We start from the raw sequence: 17,599 nt of genomic DNA, 5'->3' as shown, positions 1-17,599 counted from the left end.
CTACACCCTACATGACAAATTTCAACTCCCCAGGACTTGTCCCATTCCCCCCACACCCAGACTAAGCAACAAGGCAGAGCAGCTCCGAGCCAAACACACCGACACCCGTGACACAGGACAGGACAAAAGGGGGGACACAACAGGGACAGAAATATCTCAGCAAGAAGAATGACCCTGAGGACCGAGAGAACTCGCAATGAGATGACCGAGGTAAGACCGATGGGGAGCCGACCAGGCTCAGAGAACCCTGCAGGAAGAAGATGCCAACGGGATCACTGATCCCAAGAAACGCAGGGACGGATGCCTGAGAATCCTAAGGTCAGACTCATCTACCTATCCCTGCATTCTGACAAGACCTAATCTGCCTGAATGGATCACAGCAGTGCACAGCTGTGGATACAGCTCAGAACAAGACCTGGAAAGGCACCAGCCTGGATGCTTGTGAAGAGAGATGGATTCTGATGTGTGTCTGAGCACCTAAATCAAAGTTCAATGATATCAGTGCCTGTTCAAGGAACAGGGAGATGTTAAGAACGATGCCTGGGGTCTCCAAAAGACCCCTTGAAGGGTTAAGGCAAAAGACACACCACACAGGACACACAACAGACACAGAGTGCACAACAGACAAGTGACATGATGTGCCCTGGGACTGCTCTGCCCTGCACACCCCTCAGCACTGTGAGACCTTCCTTTCACGTGCCCTAAAGGGGTCACAGCTTGGACATCCCCATCTCCAAACCCGACCCAAAAATCCCTCCCAGTGACTCCCAACCCACAGCCCACTTTCACTCCCTCTGTGGCTTTTAGGCCTTCACTTATCTCTGGGATGTCCAGGGATGAGAATCCACATCAGGGGCCAAGGAAGGCTGTCTCTGCCTCTGGGAAATTCCTGCTGTCTCAGTCAGGTGCCATAAAGAAAACCAAACATCCACGGATGATCTCAGCAGGGCTGTTGAGTGAGAGGATCTCAGTGTGAGACAAGTGACCACCTGAAACACACAAACAATAAGGGATGCTCAGAGTTGCACCAGAAACACCACTGCCCTGACCACACAAATATATCAATTTTAGAAAACAAAACACAAACAAAAGTCCATTAAAAGAAAGCCAACTCTTATTACTCCTAGTCCATTTTCCAAATATAATAAAAAATAACCCCATCTCCATTCTCCTCAAAAAACCTCTGAAATATACACCCAGAACACCCCCAACTGAAATACCTGCCTCTAACCACATAAAAAGTAGAAAACTTATATTCCTTGACCTATAGAAATTTATTAACCTAGCACGTCAAAACCACAGAATTTTAAATCCTTAGTCCACATATGTACACCATGTACACCAATCCCATCACTACATACCAAATCAAAGCCTATTATCTATTACTAACTTAACAAAAAAAGCCTCAACCTTTAACTGCAATGAAACTTTAATTAAAAATAAAATAATTTCATAATAACTAAGCAAAAACTTCAAACAAACTTCCTCCAAAATAAATAATTTAAACACCAAAAACCCTCAAAAATTTCAAATAACTACTTCAAAAATGCCTTCAGTACTTTCAGACTGATTTTGAGAGCAAAGCAAGGAAATAAAAAGCACGCAGCCTGTTTTAAGAAAACAGTGTTCACTCCTGTGCATTCCCTGTCCAGTGTATTCAGCCCAAGCACAGACAGACTGCAGCACACAGATCTCCTTTGCGCTTAGTTAGTTTTAGGGCAGAGAAGTTCCCTGCACTGATTATTTCCCCTTTTTCTTTGGGCTCATTAAACCTGCTGCAGACTGAAAAACCCAGAGAAGCACCGAGAGCTGCACCTGCAGCCACGGGGCCTGGACCTCAGCATTTTATCAACACCAGAACAGCTGATAAGAGACCAAAGGAGATGAGCTACAGCCACAGCAAGGACTTGCTGAATTTACCATCTCCTTTCAGAAAAACAAAGTGTTTTATTATTTTATGTTATTTATTCTTTATGCTTGTGACCACTTCGTTTGTTAAATAAATAGTTTTGTCCAGTTCTTCCTAAAGAAATTCTTTCACAAACCAATTTAAAAGAGAGACCATTTTGCTTTACTCTCTAAAAAAAAAAAAAACCCTATTCAAAAGTTTCCTCTCAGGTTTACCCTAAACCACAACAACAAACAAATCAATCCACAAAAATAAAAACAGCACAAATATACTTCAATTAACAGCACCAAAACCAATTATTCCTGACTCAATGAATCCATCATACCTCAGAACCATCAAAACAAACAGACCACCTATAAATACACACAAAACCAAAAGATCCATTTGGCTACAAACAATATCCCCTAAATTATCCAAAACTATAAAACATACACTGTAGTCAAGCATGCTAAATAAACAAATCCCATAAAACAATAATCTAATTATAAAAATTAAGAAACCCTAAAAAATGAACTACATCACACTGTCTCAAACCCACTAAAACAAACACAACACCCTTGCCATGATAAAAGCCACGACTAAATAAATAAAAACCTCCCCTATACCTCACACCACAGCCAACTACACCACTGTGAACTTTAGAAAACAAACTCTTGAAAAACACAATATCCCCCAAAAACAACTCAGTAACAAAACTCAGTTCAAAAATACTCTGACCATGTGAGCTATGAAACCAAACATGAAATAAATACACCACATATCCCTCATCACACCACCTACAAAGAGAATAAAGCTACACAATAAATCATTAAAAACCACCAAACAGAAAAAAAAACAGCTCTACCCAACCTGAATCCCTCCATACAACACACAAAACCCCAGTAACACATTTCAGAAGTCTCTTTAAAAAAGCTACTTAAATTAGTTCTACCTCAAATACAAACAAACTCACCCATGAGGTTACCTTCACTCAAAAACCAAATTACTCACAATAAATAATACCAAAAAAGTCAGACAAAACACTACACACCACCTAAGAACCTCATATTGAAAAGAAGCCACATAGAAGGGCCACTATTAATTAAAATTCCAGGAGAAAAGAAAATCTCGCCACTTTAAACACAGAGAACAACAGAAAAAAAGGAGTTTCTCCAATCAATTTGAACTCCTTTTGTCTCCATAACTCCTTTTTCTTCTGGGAGCACCGGGGAGGGATTGGTGAGACGAAGCTGAAAAGGAAAAATGCCCCCCCAATAAACCCGCACTGGGTTATTTACCTGTTTGGTACAAAGGTTTGTCCCTCGGCGCTTCCCGAGGAAATGCTCCAAATCCAAATGCTCTTGTAGTCTCCCCATGAATCACACCCAGAACCTCAGGATAAAGTCCTCACTCCCCACAGCTCGATACTCAACTGAGCTGAGGCTCCCCTTTTAAACAGCCCCCGGCTGGAACCGCCCCCTCGTTATCCATCACAGCTGCACCTGTGCCTGCTCTGTCCCCCCTCACTGTTCCCAGCTCACACCCGGGGCTGCTCTCTCCCCTCCCCATCCTGTGCCATCTCTCACCTGCAGCTGCTGCCACTCCGAGGCTGAGGGCAGAGGGGACTTGCTGTTCATTCCCGGGACGGTTCATTGTCTGCACCTGACACGATGGGGCACCGGGCTTCCCTTGCTGTGGATAAGGACCCCTCTTCTCCTGCAGGTGCCCGAGGCTGAAACGGGGACTCCACCCCCGAAAATCCATATGCCTGAGGATCATAATTCCCAAGGAAATTCCCCAGAAATCGTTACCCTTCATTTGAAATATTTCCTTTGGAATCACTCCTGACTTGTCCTTCTGTGGAAGCGTTTCAAACATTCATTGGAGAGTTGAGGAGCCGAGTTGGCTTGTTTATAACTTGGCTGACAAGCCCAGACAAAACCCAAACACCGAGAACTCCAGCACTGCTGGCCCCGCCCCCGGCCGCCTCTGGGCCCCGCCCCCGGCCGCCTCTGGGCCCCGCCCCCTGCTTCTTCAAGTCCCATTTAACCAGAATGATTTTCTGGGGGCAGGAGCACCCAAAGCCAGCAGAACTGACCTTAATCACTTTTGGGGGATCTCTCTTTTCTTCCTCACCAAACTTCCACTGTCAAAACCCAGCCTGAGGCTCAGCTCCCCATCCCCTCAGTCTCTCCAAGGACCTCGGCTTGGATTTCCCAATCCAACGAGGCAGAAATCCTGCTGTCCTTATTGTATATCCTAATTGCAGTAATTGCTTAAGAAATAATTGAAAGATATTAAAAGAAGGAAGAGAAATTAAACAAGAGCTGCCTGCACCAAGGGCCATCCAAGGGTTGCTAAAATCCCTTACCAATCCCTTGGCCCTTGGGGAGGGGGAGCGGATTCCTCACCAAAGCTGGTGGGAAGGAAAGGGGAGTTGCCAGGCCCACCCCCAGGTGTTTAGAGCAGAGTTGGGGCTCCCCAGCCGTGTCCTAGCTTGGGACTAGGCAGAACAGCTTGTCCCTTCCTCCCCGGGAGCCCCATCCCCAGAATGAGGTAAGTGATGCAGGGGCAGCCTGAGCTGGAGATGACAGGAGTAGGAGGGGGGTGACCCAAAGTATCCTTTCCCCCTGTGTAGGGGTTGAGAGGACAGAAACCATCCTTCCTGGTCAGGTCTGAAATCCAAAAGCCGTTACCTGCATTAGTGCTGATGCATCTGACGACAGGAACAGGGATAGGACAGTGTAATATTAGTGTGGAGGGGGCGTCAGGAAAACCCAGCTTGAATATCTTTTTTCCTAGTGCTGCTGCCTGGAATTTTTTTCCCCTGTCTTCGCCTTCTGACTGGGCTTTTCCCAGCTGCAGCCTGTCACCGTACTTCATGCTCAAGACCTTATTTCAGCTTTTGTCCCTCCCACACATCTCCAGCCTTCAGCTTTTGGACCTATGGGCCCCTCCCTGACACACTGTTTGTCCTCTGCCATTAACAATCTCTATCCCACCTCTCTGCTGATTTCATGTGTTCAGAGTTCAGGTGTTCAGCAGTTCTAGAAAGCCCTTCCCAGCCCCAGAGTTTTCAGCTCTGGACCCATAAGCTTTATTTCACGGCCAGCCCGGTTCCTCCACCTCCACATTCATTTTTTCTGCCTGTCTGCGCCAGGTGTAGCTGCCCCAGGTTGAGACAACAGGGTCCTTTTTTTGTCTCTAGTTGTGCGGTTTCAGCTTCAGCTCTAGAAATGCTATCCCACCTCCATCCCATTAATCTTTATTCCATTACCAACCCCTGGGCACGTGTCCCATTTCACAGTCGCTTCCCAGGTCTACACTCATTATCCCCTTTGAACTGTGATTGCAATTGCAGCACTGCAGTCCCCAGTGATTTCAGCTTCAGGCCCACAAGCTTTATTTCACTGCCAGCTCTTCTGTTTCACTTCTGTCTCCACATCTTCCCAGCAGTGGCACAAAATGCTGCTTCTGGTTCTCAGAGTACGATTTTTGCTTTTGCTCTAGCTTTGTGTTGTTTCAGCTCAGCTCCTGTTCCCATAGTCCAGCCCCAACCTGCTAATCCTTACTGCAGCAACAGCTCTCCAGTCCCTACCCCAGCCCTTACAGCGATTTCAGCTCCAGCCCGCAGTTCCCGTCCCGGCTCCATATTCCCCAGAGCAGCCCCCCAGGGGTTTTACCCCAAAGCCTACCATCTTTGTGTCTCCTCCAGCTCTGCTGTCTCAGCTCCAGCTCCTCAGCTTCCCACTGCCTGCAGCTAAAACTGCTACTGCTTCTCACTGCAGCCCGGGGCTGTTGAGAAGGCCACAAGTCAGTCATTGTCATCACTTCAATGTCTTTAGGAGTTGTATCACCCACCCTCCTGGGTTCTCAACCTTGGGGACACTTGAAGCCCGAAGGCCAACATGTATCTCCCCCCTTCCCCTGGGTCTCAGCCCAGCACTTGTCCAAAAGCCCCCTCAGCTCCCCCAGGCAGCACCAGGGGCTGGGAAGAGCCACTGGGCCCCTGCTCCCTCATCCCAAAAGGTGTCCACGGGTTGATTCTCGGGGCCTGGAGCCCTCCGAGCCCCCACAGCCTCAGCCTCTGCTGGGTACCACGGGGCAAGGGCTGGTAACCCCCCAGGCATCTCCTGCAGGCCCTGAGCTGCAGCGCCATCCCCTTCTCCCGTGGGGAGAACCCTCCAGCCCCAGCATTTCCACCGTTCCACACTGTTTTGGGCGTGCCTCTAGTGCCAAGGGCTTTATTCCACATCCTGGGGCTTTCTGTCTCTACTGGGCTCACAACTGCTGTTTCAGCCCTAGCCCTACAACCTTTACTGAATTAACATCAGATATTTAGAAAAGAAAAAAAAAAAAAACAACCCACAAAAAACCAAAAAGAAAAACAAACAAAGAAACAAAAAACCAACCGAACAAAGAAAAAAAAAAAAAAAAAAAAAGAAAAAAACAAAACAAAAAAAAAACCCCACGAGCCAAAAATAATGCATTGAAACAAGCAAAATAACGAAAAGATGCACCAAATATGAAAAATATCGTTACTTCTAATAAAAGCAAACTAAAATAAGGAAAAGTGCAAAAAACTGCTGCTTTATTTCTGATCCTGTAAACACTGCTTTAAATCCAGAAACTACAGAAGCGCTTCTCGCCGGCCCCTGGTAGCCACAGCCGGTCGTCCTGCGCCGCACCAGGCCCCGCACCAGGCCTCCGGCCGCCCTGGGTACGGCTGGCGCCACTGCCCCAGGACACCGGCGGCCCCCAGACACTGGCGCAGGCGGACGCGGGAGTCGCGTCCGTGCTCACCCTCGCTCCCCGGGCCGGCAGCTGCGGGCATCCCGTCCCGGCGCAGCGGCGCTCCTCCCGGCCGACCGACCGCGCAGCTCCAAACGCCGCTCCCCGTCCCGCCGCCGGACTGACACCCCCCCCGGCCTCTCAGGGCGCTATTTATGCCCCAGGGCCGGCCAGCTCAGCCAATCACAAGCGGATGCAGCCCGGCCCCGCCAATCCCTGCTGAGGAAGCGCCGGCCAGGTGAGCCCAACCAATCACAAGCGGAGGCAGCGCCGGCCCCGCCAATCCCAGCTCGGCTCCGCGAGCCCCGCCCGCTGTCCCCTCACGGCCCCGCTCCCGCCAGGGCCGGCGGATCGGGGCCGGGGGGTTCGGGGCCCGGGCTGAGGGCGCGGCGGCGTTGCGGTCGCGATCGGGACCGGGAGCGCTGCGGGCGGCAGGAGCCGCTCCTGCTCCGCCGGCAGCCGGCGCTGCGCCGGCGTCCTGCCGGCGCTCCGGGCACGAGAGGACGGCGGCGGCGATTTCCTGGTGCCGGCAGGGCCGGGCCGGGCCGCGGGGAACCCCCGTGCCGGCCCCGGGACCCCCCAAATCCCGCCGCTCCCCGCGGTGCCGGGGAATCTGTTTCCAGCATAGGTAGAAAAATCTCTACGAGAAACCTCAAAAGTCGAGGACACGGGGTCTGAGGGGAGAGCGGAGATTCTGGTATAATTTTAAAACGCATTGGGAAAAATAAATCTATGGAACAGCTCATTTCCTCTCTATGGAAACCTCAGAAGTAAAAGCTGCTCGGTCAATTCCATAAAGCATTCCAAAATCAGGGTCCTGGGGAGCGACGTTCGGGGCAACTCGGCTGGCTTCGGCTCTTCGGGGAAACTCGGCGCTTTCCCTCAGCCGTCGGCTCTTCTCGGCTGTTCGGCAACACTCGGTCACTTTTCACCCCCCCCGGCTCTTTTCGGTTGCGAGAAGCATTACGTCACTTTCGCCCCTCCCCGCCGCCATCTTAGTTGTGGCTGTAGCCAATTCTGGTCGAGCCGCCATCTTTGTTGTGGCACGCTTAAGGACCCCGTTGGTGTCTAACATAGGCGCCTGACTAAATCCACTAACCTGAACCCGGCTGCTGCGCGGCTGAATCCACAGCCCGTGTCCCTACATCTGGAGAAAGCACAGAAAATTTCCCCCGGGCGGCGCCGTGGTCGGGGTTTTGTGCAGGCCGTCAACTAGACACACATGGGGTCTTCTCATTTTCCCGCCCTTTTCGCCGCCATTATTAGAAGGTCAAGCGCCCCGAGCCGCGCCGCCATCTTGGTTGTGGCATCCCCCCCAAATGTCCCCCTCGGCTGCTCGTACAGGCGCCTGACCACATCGCCTGCCCAAACACTGCCGTGGCGCCGCTCAGCCCCCATCCAGTGCCCGCGCACCTGCGTACGCCGCGGAAAATCGCTCCCGGGCGGCTCCGTGGTCCAGGTCACGCACAAGGAGCCGGCTGCCACGCGCCCGGGGTCCTCGCATTTTTTCCCACCTTTTTGGCCATGATCTTTCGGCGCTCGGGCGGCAGCACTGCCCGTGAGCTCACAGCCCGGGGCTGCTGCGGGCCCGCGGGGACGGGCACGGCGGAGCGTTGCAGTACCGCTTTTTATCCACACGATGGCAGCATTGCCGCACAGTTCACAGCCCGGGGCTGCCACACGCCTCGGTGGGGAGAGCTGCAGTACCGCTCTGTGTCCACACGGTGGCAGCGCCGCCGTAGGGAGCGGAGACAGAAAAGAACGTGGCCAAAATTCCCCTTCCAAACATCTCCGAAAATAAAGGCCCCAAAAGACCCCCAACCACAACGACGGGGTGCTTGCAGCAGCACCTTGGTGTGTTTTCTGTGTTCTCCAAGTGAAAATAAGCCTGTCAGGAGCCCGTGGTACCAGCCTGGTGAGGAGCATATCCGTGAGCCGTGGGGTCTCTGGAGTAAAGGAGGCTCGGGGAAGACTTCGTCACTCTCTACAACTCCCTGACAGGAGGCTGTGGCCAGGTGGGGTCAGTCTCCTCTCCCAAGTCACAAGCATAGAGTCATAGAATCAAATAGGTTGGAAAAGACCTTGGAGATCATCAAGTCCATCCTATGAACAGGACAAGCAGAAATATTCTCAACTAGCACCAGGGAAAGTTTAGACTGGGTATTAGGAAGAATTTCTCCATGGAAAGGCTTGTTATGCACTGGAAGGGGCTGCCCAGGGCGGTGGTGGATTCACAGTTCCTGGAGATGTTTAAGGAAGGACTGTATGTAGCACTCAGTGCTCTGGTCTGCTTAACAAAGGTGGGGATTGGTCATAGGCTGGACTCAATCTTGGAGGTATTTTCCTGTGTAATTGATTCTGTCGTGATTCTATGAAAAATGTACCAAACCCAAGGTGGGCATTGACTTCTCAGAGCTGCCAATTCTGAGGAATTTCCTTTAGGGAGAATCAATGATGAAATCTGTCAAGGAAACTAGAAATCAAATGGGACAAACGAGCTCTTCACTGCAAGTTCATCCATCAGCTGGTGTTTGTGATCTGGCTCCGGCTTTCCCCTCTTGCTCTCAATACTCCAAGAGGTTGATGAGTTTGGATGGGAACTGATTTCTTTGGAGCTGCTTGTGGCTATTAAATCATAGACTCAGATGTGATTAGGGAGACCCTCAGCTCCTCAGCCCTGATGATGACATGAAGAGTTGGCAGAGAGATTCTATTGACAGCCACCACCCTTTGTCAGAGCAGAGCCTGGAGTTGGGGACACACACCTGCCCCAGGTATCCCCGTTTTGTTCCACCTGTGCTCTCTCCTGGGTTACACCTGAACCCTACAAGTGTCGGGTGAGTTTAGAACCATCCCTGAATTGCAACACCTGCATTTTTGCCAGGCAATGTTTGGCAGTAGCATTTTTGGAAATACTCATGAAGCTCTGGGGTGCAGGTGAGTGTTATTTGCCTTGCACAGCTCAGGGATCAGGTGTCTCTCTGCTCACCTTCCCCACAAACACCACAGGGACACGAGCCACCAACTCTTACTGAAATGTTTATTAAGATCGAACTTCGGAACAATGGATTGAAACACAATGTCTCGTGGAGTAGAATATTTCTAAACTGATTTTTTTTCTTTTCTATGCATAAATGAAAAAAACAAATCAAGATTATACAAAAAAAGAACAGAAAGTGCAGAACACAATAAAACAGTTCTCATGCAACAATTTTTTTTAACCTTTAAACAGAAAATAAGCTCAACAGTGTAGAAATAAAAATCATACATCCATTATGCCGTCTACGCACTCAAACATTCATCTGTGACATCACTTTTCTTTATCCCTTTTTCCTCATAAAACATTATGTGTTTAACACATGCTTATAAACATTGCTAAACTCAGCAAGAGCTATTATAGTGCCCCAACTTAATAAGTTGATAAAAAAGAGTTGTCATATGGCCAGTTCACAAAGGAACTAAATATTCTTTTCTTTTTTTTTTTCTTTTTTTTTTTTTTTTTTTTTTTTAATTTTTTCCCCGCTATGAGATGCCTATATGCAGCTTTCTAGTAATATGAGGCATTTGAAATAAGCTGGTCATTTGGCTACTTAAAGGGCTTAGTGTTCATGTTACATCAGGCAAAACAAATTCAACATTGGGAACTGCTAATTTGTTGAGAGAAAAGTCTGGATTTTGGGGTTATTTATTACAATTTGGCTGTCACTAAGGACTGAGTAGGTGCACAGTAAATAAGGTGATACTGAGTTTGACTAAATGCTCCCAGAGCTTCACCCCAAACATCCAAATTTAAGAATAAATGTGCCAGAACAGGTCAAATTGAACCATGCTCTGCATTTTTCCTAAAATTTTAGCACGTTGCAAGGGCATGAAAAGCCCTTTAATTACAGCAGAAGTGCTCTTTTGGTGGGGGATGTATTTGTCCCTCCTGGGCACCCCTTGTGCTCCTTGGGGCGAGGGAAGCTGAGGTGGAAATTCAGGTGAAGCTGCTCAGGTTGAGGAACCAAACCAAATCGGTTTTCCAGGAAGTGATTTTAATTTAAATGACAGGAAAACCCAGAACACCTTAATAAGCAGATCAGTGGGTGCAAGTGCCGTGCCAGGAAAAGGAGTTGAGCCTTTTTGATGTTTTCTAAGGCAGTTTCTGAACTGCTGAGCCTCAAATTCAAACCCCAGTTGGTGCTTGAGCTTCTGTAGCTCCTTTGGATGCAACACAACAAAGAGAAAACTTTGGGTAACTCCACTTTTTTCAAATGACCATTTTGTGACGTGCTTTACAAACGTTCAGCTTTGTCATTTAAGGAAGGAAAACAGCTAAAGGACTCTCTGGAACCATAAAGTTTTCTGCAAAGAAAAATAAAATTTGGTATTTCTTCCACACAGTCATCAATGACATTTCTGTGCAACATTTGGTGTCCATTACATTTATTTGGCCTTTTCAAAGGAAGGGAGGACAAAAGAGCTGCAAAGAAAACCAACTTCTCTGTCATGACAGACACTTCAGATGCCGAAGCTGCTACATGTGCTTGGAATACCATGCAGGAGTTCATTTGTTCATTTAAATAGGATACATATTTATAGCTGAGCTTGTCTCACATCAGCCTAGGATGAGAGAAACCTGGAAGAACTCAGTTGAAAACATTGTGGAGTACAGTGACAGTAACACACAACCCCCAAAGGTATTTTGGCCCAAGCAGTGCATCTGGAAGTACAAACACAGAAGTACAGACACACACACACACATCCCTAAAACCCTCCTGTGCTTCCCTCCTGCCCAGATGTCCCAGCTCACCCAGGAATGAAATGTGACTTTCTCTACCTTCACTCATAAATGTGACCTCAACCTGCATGGCTGTGAGACCTGGCAGCCAGGAAAATCCTGCTTTTCATGGTGGATGCTGGAGGAGTCCCTGGACCAAGGGCAGGGGGAATGCTCTTAATGATGGAACTGCGGTTTTAATGAGGTACCTGGCAAAAAGCACCATGGTTGCTGCTGTCAGTCCAAGTGCTGGGGGATTCAGATCAGGTGGGAGAGGGATAAGAAAGACTCAGTCCTTGCCTGTGAGGAAAACCTCATGCAGCCTGTTCCATCCTGGGGTCTGAGTGCCAGCATTTGCATCAGCAGGAAAACCAGGAGGGTAAATTTGCATCCACCCCCTTTTCAGACTGATGTGCTGGGAGTATTTCAGAGCCTGGAAAAAGGCTCCAAATGAAAGGGGAAAAGGACACTGTATGTTTCAAGAGCACAAATCCCTGTTGGATTTACTGGTCTCCTCCCTCCTGATGATGAACAATCCCTATCTTTCCACAACTGCTCACAGCCAGTGCCAGCAAACCACCAGATTTGTGTTATTAGAAGGCTATTTAGGCAATAAATCTCTATGAAAGCCATCAAACCAGCATGAAGAGAAACATTCCTAAGAAGTTATTGCTTCTGTAGTCTGAAACTGCTGCCCATAAACAGCACAGATCTCATTGGACTGTTGGAATAACCCAACAGGGCCAAACCTACCCTCCACCTTTCCCAGGGGTGATAAAGTTAAAGCTTCTCTGCTCTCACATGAAACATCCCGATGTGCAGCTGGTTGACCACAGCCCTCAAGGCTCTGAGCCCCAGCAGTGCCTTGTGTCACACATCCCTGCAGCAGAACATGTTAAAATCGTTTATACTATTGAACAACACAGAACTGAGCCACTAAACCTTAGTCCTACCACGCTGAAGGTCCAATGGGATGACTTCAACTAGAGAGGAATACAAACAACAAAAAAAAAAAGTTCATTGTCACCAGGAATAACAAAAAAAAAGCCACTTCAAACTTCTCTTTCCACAAGCTCTGCAACAAACACATGAAAATGTACTACTTTAATTGTGACCAAAAAAAAAAAAATCATTTCTGTATCAAAAGATAAGGTAAGAGAGACAGATGAAGCAATAAATCATTTCTCACTCTACCATGAGAAGTGCTGGGGCTAGAAAGAAAACTTTCACATCCAAGGAAAAGTCCTTGGGAGATCTCAGCAGGTGAGGCCAGTGTGGGGGTTTCCCAGGCTGTCCCAAGGATAGGAGGAGATGCTTTGACTGGGGCTCCCCAAGTTAATTCTTCTGGCAATACTACAAAAACTTCAGCACATTTACAATGAATAATTATTTCCTTTGCCTTTACCAGGGAGTGAAATCAGCTTCCTGCTGTGGCAGCGTGTGTATTCCTGCGTTATGAGCCCCATGAACAACTCCAAACATGGATTTTAACATCCAGTTGTTAGAAATGAAGGCATGCCAAATGCTGTCTGTGACAAAACTGGCCCTGCCCTGCCTTTGCTTGAAGCCTCTGGATTTGAAATGAAAGGTCCTTCCTCCCTCCTTGCCCTTCCCTGGCTGAGAAAGCTCCACAAACACAGGTGAGCTCACTCCCAAAATGGTTTCATGTTATCTCTGTGGGATGTGAAGTCAGAGGGACCTTCAGCCTCTCCTCCCTCTCTGCAGCTATTTGGTCAGTGTGATGGTGCAGTCAAAGATCTTTGCTTTAAAAGTGCAATGTGGAGTAATGGAGATTTGATCTACGCTGGTCCATGGAACCCTTGGGAAAAGGGTAAGGCTGGCACCAGTCAGAAGATGCAGACCCTTTCCAGCAGTAGAGATTAAAATAAGGAGTACTTGACAGTGGCTATTTAACCAAAAGCAGAATCTTCAAAAGGCGTTTCAAAAATAAAATATTAAAGCCACTTTAAAATGTGTAACTCAGCATGTAACTTAGATGAATGCCAGTTCTAGGGTGAAACACAACACTTGTCTCTCACATATGAACATCACCAGAATATATTAAATGTAACTGAGATGATAAAATTCATGACAGAATTTCTCACAACTGCTTTCTTCAGTAAAGCCTCATACTCTTCAGTAGTACCATTCCCCTGGCTGAGTGCAGTTCACAGTACATATTCTACATGAAAAAAATATTCACCAGAGGAAAAAAAAAAATACTTTCTCAAGACACTTGGAAAAACAAATACGATCCCTAAGTCCTGTGTGATTACATGCACTTTAGTGCTCTGTGATGTCACCAGCCTAAAAACACAGTCACCCTTGACAGCAGAGGCCATATGCATTGACTTCAGAGAAACCCACGGATGCCACCTGCAAATACACCCAAACATCCATTTCTCAAATACATCGACAATTCAAGTAATTCAATAAAAACTGCTTCTCATATTAAAATATAGCTTCTTTGTCTGAATGCCTGGATTGCAGCATGATTGACACAGGCATTCGCAAGTCTTGGAGGAGGAGGAGTTTGAGGCAGCAGGAATCTCACACTGCACTGTGTTTGCCTGTCCAGCACACGGATTGATGGCAGCCTGGGGGGCCCAAGCCAAAATGAGTCAACAGCATCACAAACGTATCTTACAAATGACAATCAGGAGTTTGTGAAACACAAGTTTTGAAAGTTGCTTTAAATGGCTCCTGGATAATGATCCAAACCTATTTTAAATCAAGTTAGCACAACTCTTTCAACCTCTTTCCAGAAAAGTATCTTTGCACTGCAGCTGTGTCCTGAATCATGGACGGGGACATGGAGGATGTGCTGACAACACTGGTATGGCAGCTCAGAAGAGCTCCGGCCTACAATTCCTCCAACACAGGGACTGGAACAGCAACATTTGAATTTTAAGGCCTAAAAACTGTTCTGACACAGATTTTTACACACCCAGACTATGCCATGAAGTGATGGAGGTAGGCCTTGGGTTCTCCTTGTTGTACTGACCCTGTGCCTTCACCTTGGCTGCTGCATTCCCAGCCAGGAGGTTAAAGGATCATAAAAAGTGCAATTAATCAACAACTTCCTTTCCCTATGGAAGAGAATCCGCACGCCCTCTCCCACAAAGCTGACCCCAGAGATGCCCTTTCTCCATGGCAGCTTCATCCAGAGATGATCAGGTTTAAATGCTGAGAAAACCCCCGAGTTCACGAGCATGTGAAACTCTCAGCTAAAAATTGTCACAGCGTATTCCAACGACATTCATAAAATGTAGCACTTGTGATAAAGAAACCTGTGAGTGCTGGTCACCTCTCCCAGCTGCTGCTCCTTCCATCTACAGCTGACATCCAGTACCCAGTGTCACCCTCTCCTGACAAGCAGCAGATTTGGGAGTGGTTCTGAATAGTATGACTGAAAGAATTCACGGCAGTTTCTTAGAAACCGCAGTAATTGCTTTTTTTTTTTTCCTTGAAAATAATTGCAAATAAAAGGATTCTGCAGTAATTGCACTAACAAAAACATGAAGTCTAAAATTAATGTAGCTGTCAGACCACTAATGTCAAGCTTGTGAAAAAAATCAATTGATGTCTAAGCATTTGATTCAGTTATTATGCTAGTGAAATCTGAAATGTTCAGACAAAAAAATGGCAAGAGACTATAGGTCAAGATAGCTTCCATTTTCTGTTAGTTTAAAAACAGCCGAAAACTTAATTTTTCTAACTGCTAATTGTATACACTGTGAGTCTCATGCAGATTATTAAAACTTATTTGAAATCTAAATGTATTCTTAATAAAAAAGTGTTCAGAAATGACATTTCTAAGTTGTAGAGAAAGCAATTAGCATCAGAGCGACCTGCTCAAACCTAGACGAAAGACTACAGAATTTAATTTACATTTTTGCGTGAAACTGCCTTTTCTTCTGCAATTTTAGCTACAAGTAATGAAGGTCCTAATTTGCTTTCCTGGAACAAAAAAAACACCAGACCACAACAAAAGTTCTTGATCCTGCACCTGCACTCCTTGGAATGTGGGTGAGCAAGGTCGGGGGCCTCACACCGCGGACTCGCCCTCCGGCTCGGCCGCCGCGGCCCCTTTGCGCGTCAGCTTCAGCACCGTCGGCTTCTCCGCGCCCGTGCTGCTGCCCTCGGCTGTCTCCGGAGGACCAAGCCCCTTCTGCTCTTCCTTTGGCTCTTCGTTCACTTCAGGGTAAATCACCAAGAAAGTTGCTGTCAGGAATCCCAGGAAAGATCCCACCGAAGCCACCATGGGGATGACTCTGACGGTGCCCACCACGTCCACCACGCCGCCGAGCGCGGAGGCCACCAGGATCTGGGAGATGTAAACCTGGCACGACAGGATGGCGCAGTCGATGCCGAACCCTCGCTTTGAGTTCCCGGGGCTGTGGTGAATGTACTGCAAAATGACAAGAAACGTGGTAGGAGGTGAATCGATGGATGGAAGCAATACTTAAACACCAGAACTTTTGTTGAATTTCTCAGCCCCACGGTCAACTTCACATCGTCTTTGTGCAGCACCGTGACACAACTCCAGAGCAACAGCCTCCTTACCTGCTCATCAATATGATGCTCCTCAGGACCCTGCAGCACGAGGCTGGGTCACTTCTAGCCCAAATCAGCCCCAAGATTAGGTTTTGTAAAAACAATTTTACATTAAACATTTGGTGTTACATGAAACATTAAATTTTATGATCATAAAAAGGAATCCCCCTTCCAATCGCAATGCAGGGACTTACAATAAATGCTCCTCCTCTAATTTTTAATCCAAATGGAACAGTGGAACGACACTGTTGGGAAGTAAAATTGTCCTTGTTTCCAGCAGAATTGTTTTGCTTTATGCATGACAGCTGCATTTCTAGACTCACTTCAAAATCTAAGACTGTGAAAAACCCAAGTAACACTACCATACCACATCCAAGACAGGAGTAACAACTAGAGATATAGTAAATATGCCAATAATAATTTAATTTCTCTTAATCTGCCACACAGATGCACCCAGATTGTTTTATACCTCAACACAGGAAGAAGCAATCATGACACCCTCTGAGCCAACTCAATGCCAAGACTATGTGATTTCAGCACCGGCTGAAATTTACTATCCATTCAAGCCTTGACACACATCTCAACAAAGCAGGTATCTTCAATAGTGGGATTTAACAAATCCATTTTGCCACCATGATCTTAAGAGAAATATGAATGTTCCGCCTTGATTCACACATATATACTCCAAATATTCCACATACCTGTTTTATCTCATGGTATTGTCCCAAAAGTGCGTAGGGGCAGTAGGAGATGCTCATGGAGACTATTCCCATCGTGCTGATCATTATCATGGTGACGTATACATTGGGGAACATGGCCATCACTGCAGTGCCAAGGGAAAAACCCAGAGTGCCCAGAATGTAGATCACTTTTATGCTAAGGTCGTAGTTGTCTAAGTATTTCTGCAACAAGGCTGCAGGGATAAAGAATAAAACAGGAATCATAGAATGGTTTGGGTTGGAAAGGGCCTTAAAACCCATCCAGCTCCAACCGCCCCTGCCATGGGCAGGGACATCTTCTACTATCCCAGGGTGCTCCAAGCCTCATCCAACCTGGCCCTGAACACTTCCAGAGATGGGGCATCTACACCTTCTCGAGGCAACGTGTTCCAGTGCCTCACCACCCTCATAGGGAATATTTTTTTCCTAAAATCTGATCTAAACCTACTTTTTTTACCTAGAAGCCCTTTCTCCTCACATATCAGTTTACTCACTACAGTTTCAGGGGATGGATGTGGCCAAGGCAGCTCCATACCCTGGTTAGGAGGTGGATGCTCACATTTGAGCTGTCTCACCAGCACAGCTCAGCCCTCAGAGGGAACAGGAAAAGAGCCTGTCCCCATGGTACTGAACTGTGCAGACACGCCTGCTATCTGCTGCAAAAGGTAGAATTTAAGTTTGGCAAAAACTCTTAATTTCAAAGTCTATTGCAAGCCCAAATTATCTGCAGAATGACTTTCAGAAATACATATTTATAATTTTGATTTAAAAACAGTCACTGCAAAAACACTCTTGCATATGCTTAAATCTTTTACCAAGCATGATTTTAGTTTCCTGAAGGCTTGTTAAATGCCACTCAATATCCTTTGATTTCATTTTGTGCTT

The 17,599-nt window shown here is 47.1% G+C and overlaps 1 protein-coding gene across 3 annotated transcripts in view; it reads right to left on the bottom strand.

Moving 5' to 3' along the window:
- Positions 1-9,702: 9,702 nt before the first annotated feature.
- Positions 9,703-17,599, bottom strand: part of SLC45A4 (solute carrier family 45 member 4) — a 69,773-nt gene continuing 61,876 nt past the window's right edge. For all 3 annotated transcript variants that reach the window (XM_083885182.1, XM_083885184.1, XM_083885183.1), the window contains 2 exons: positions 16,697-16,908; positions 9,703-15,849 (listed from right to left, as the gene is read on the bottom strand). In XM_083885182.1, coding sequence (XP_083741308.1) covers positions 15,487-15,849; positions 16,697-16,908 — 575 coding nt within the window. In that variant the 3' untranslated portion in view covers positions 9,703-15,486. The remainder of the gene's footprint in view (positions 15,850-16,696; positions 16,909-17,599) is intronic.

This window comes from Zosterops lateralis (genome assembly GCF_965231275.1).
Source record: "Zosterops lateralis genome assembly, chromosome: 1".
In the NCBI taxonomy this organism is placed as follows: Eukaryota; Metazoa; Chordata; class Aves; order Passeriformes; family Zosteropidae; genus Zosterops; species Zosterops lateralis.
Note: the sequence above shows the minus strand (reverse complement) of the source record. Positions and strands in the feature narration are given on the sequence as shown.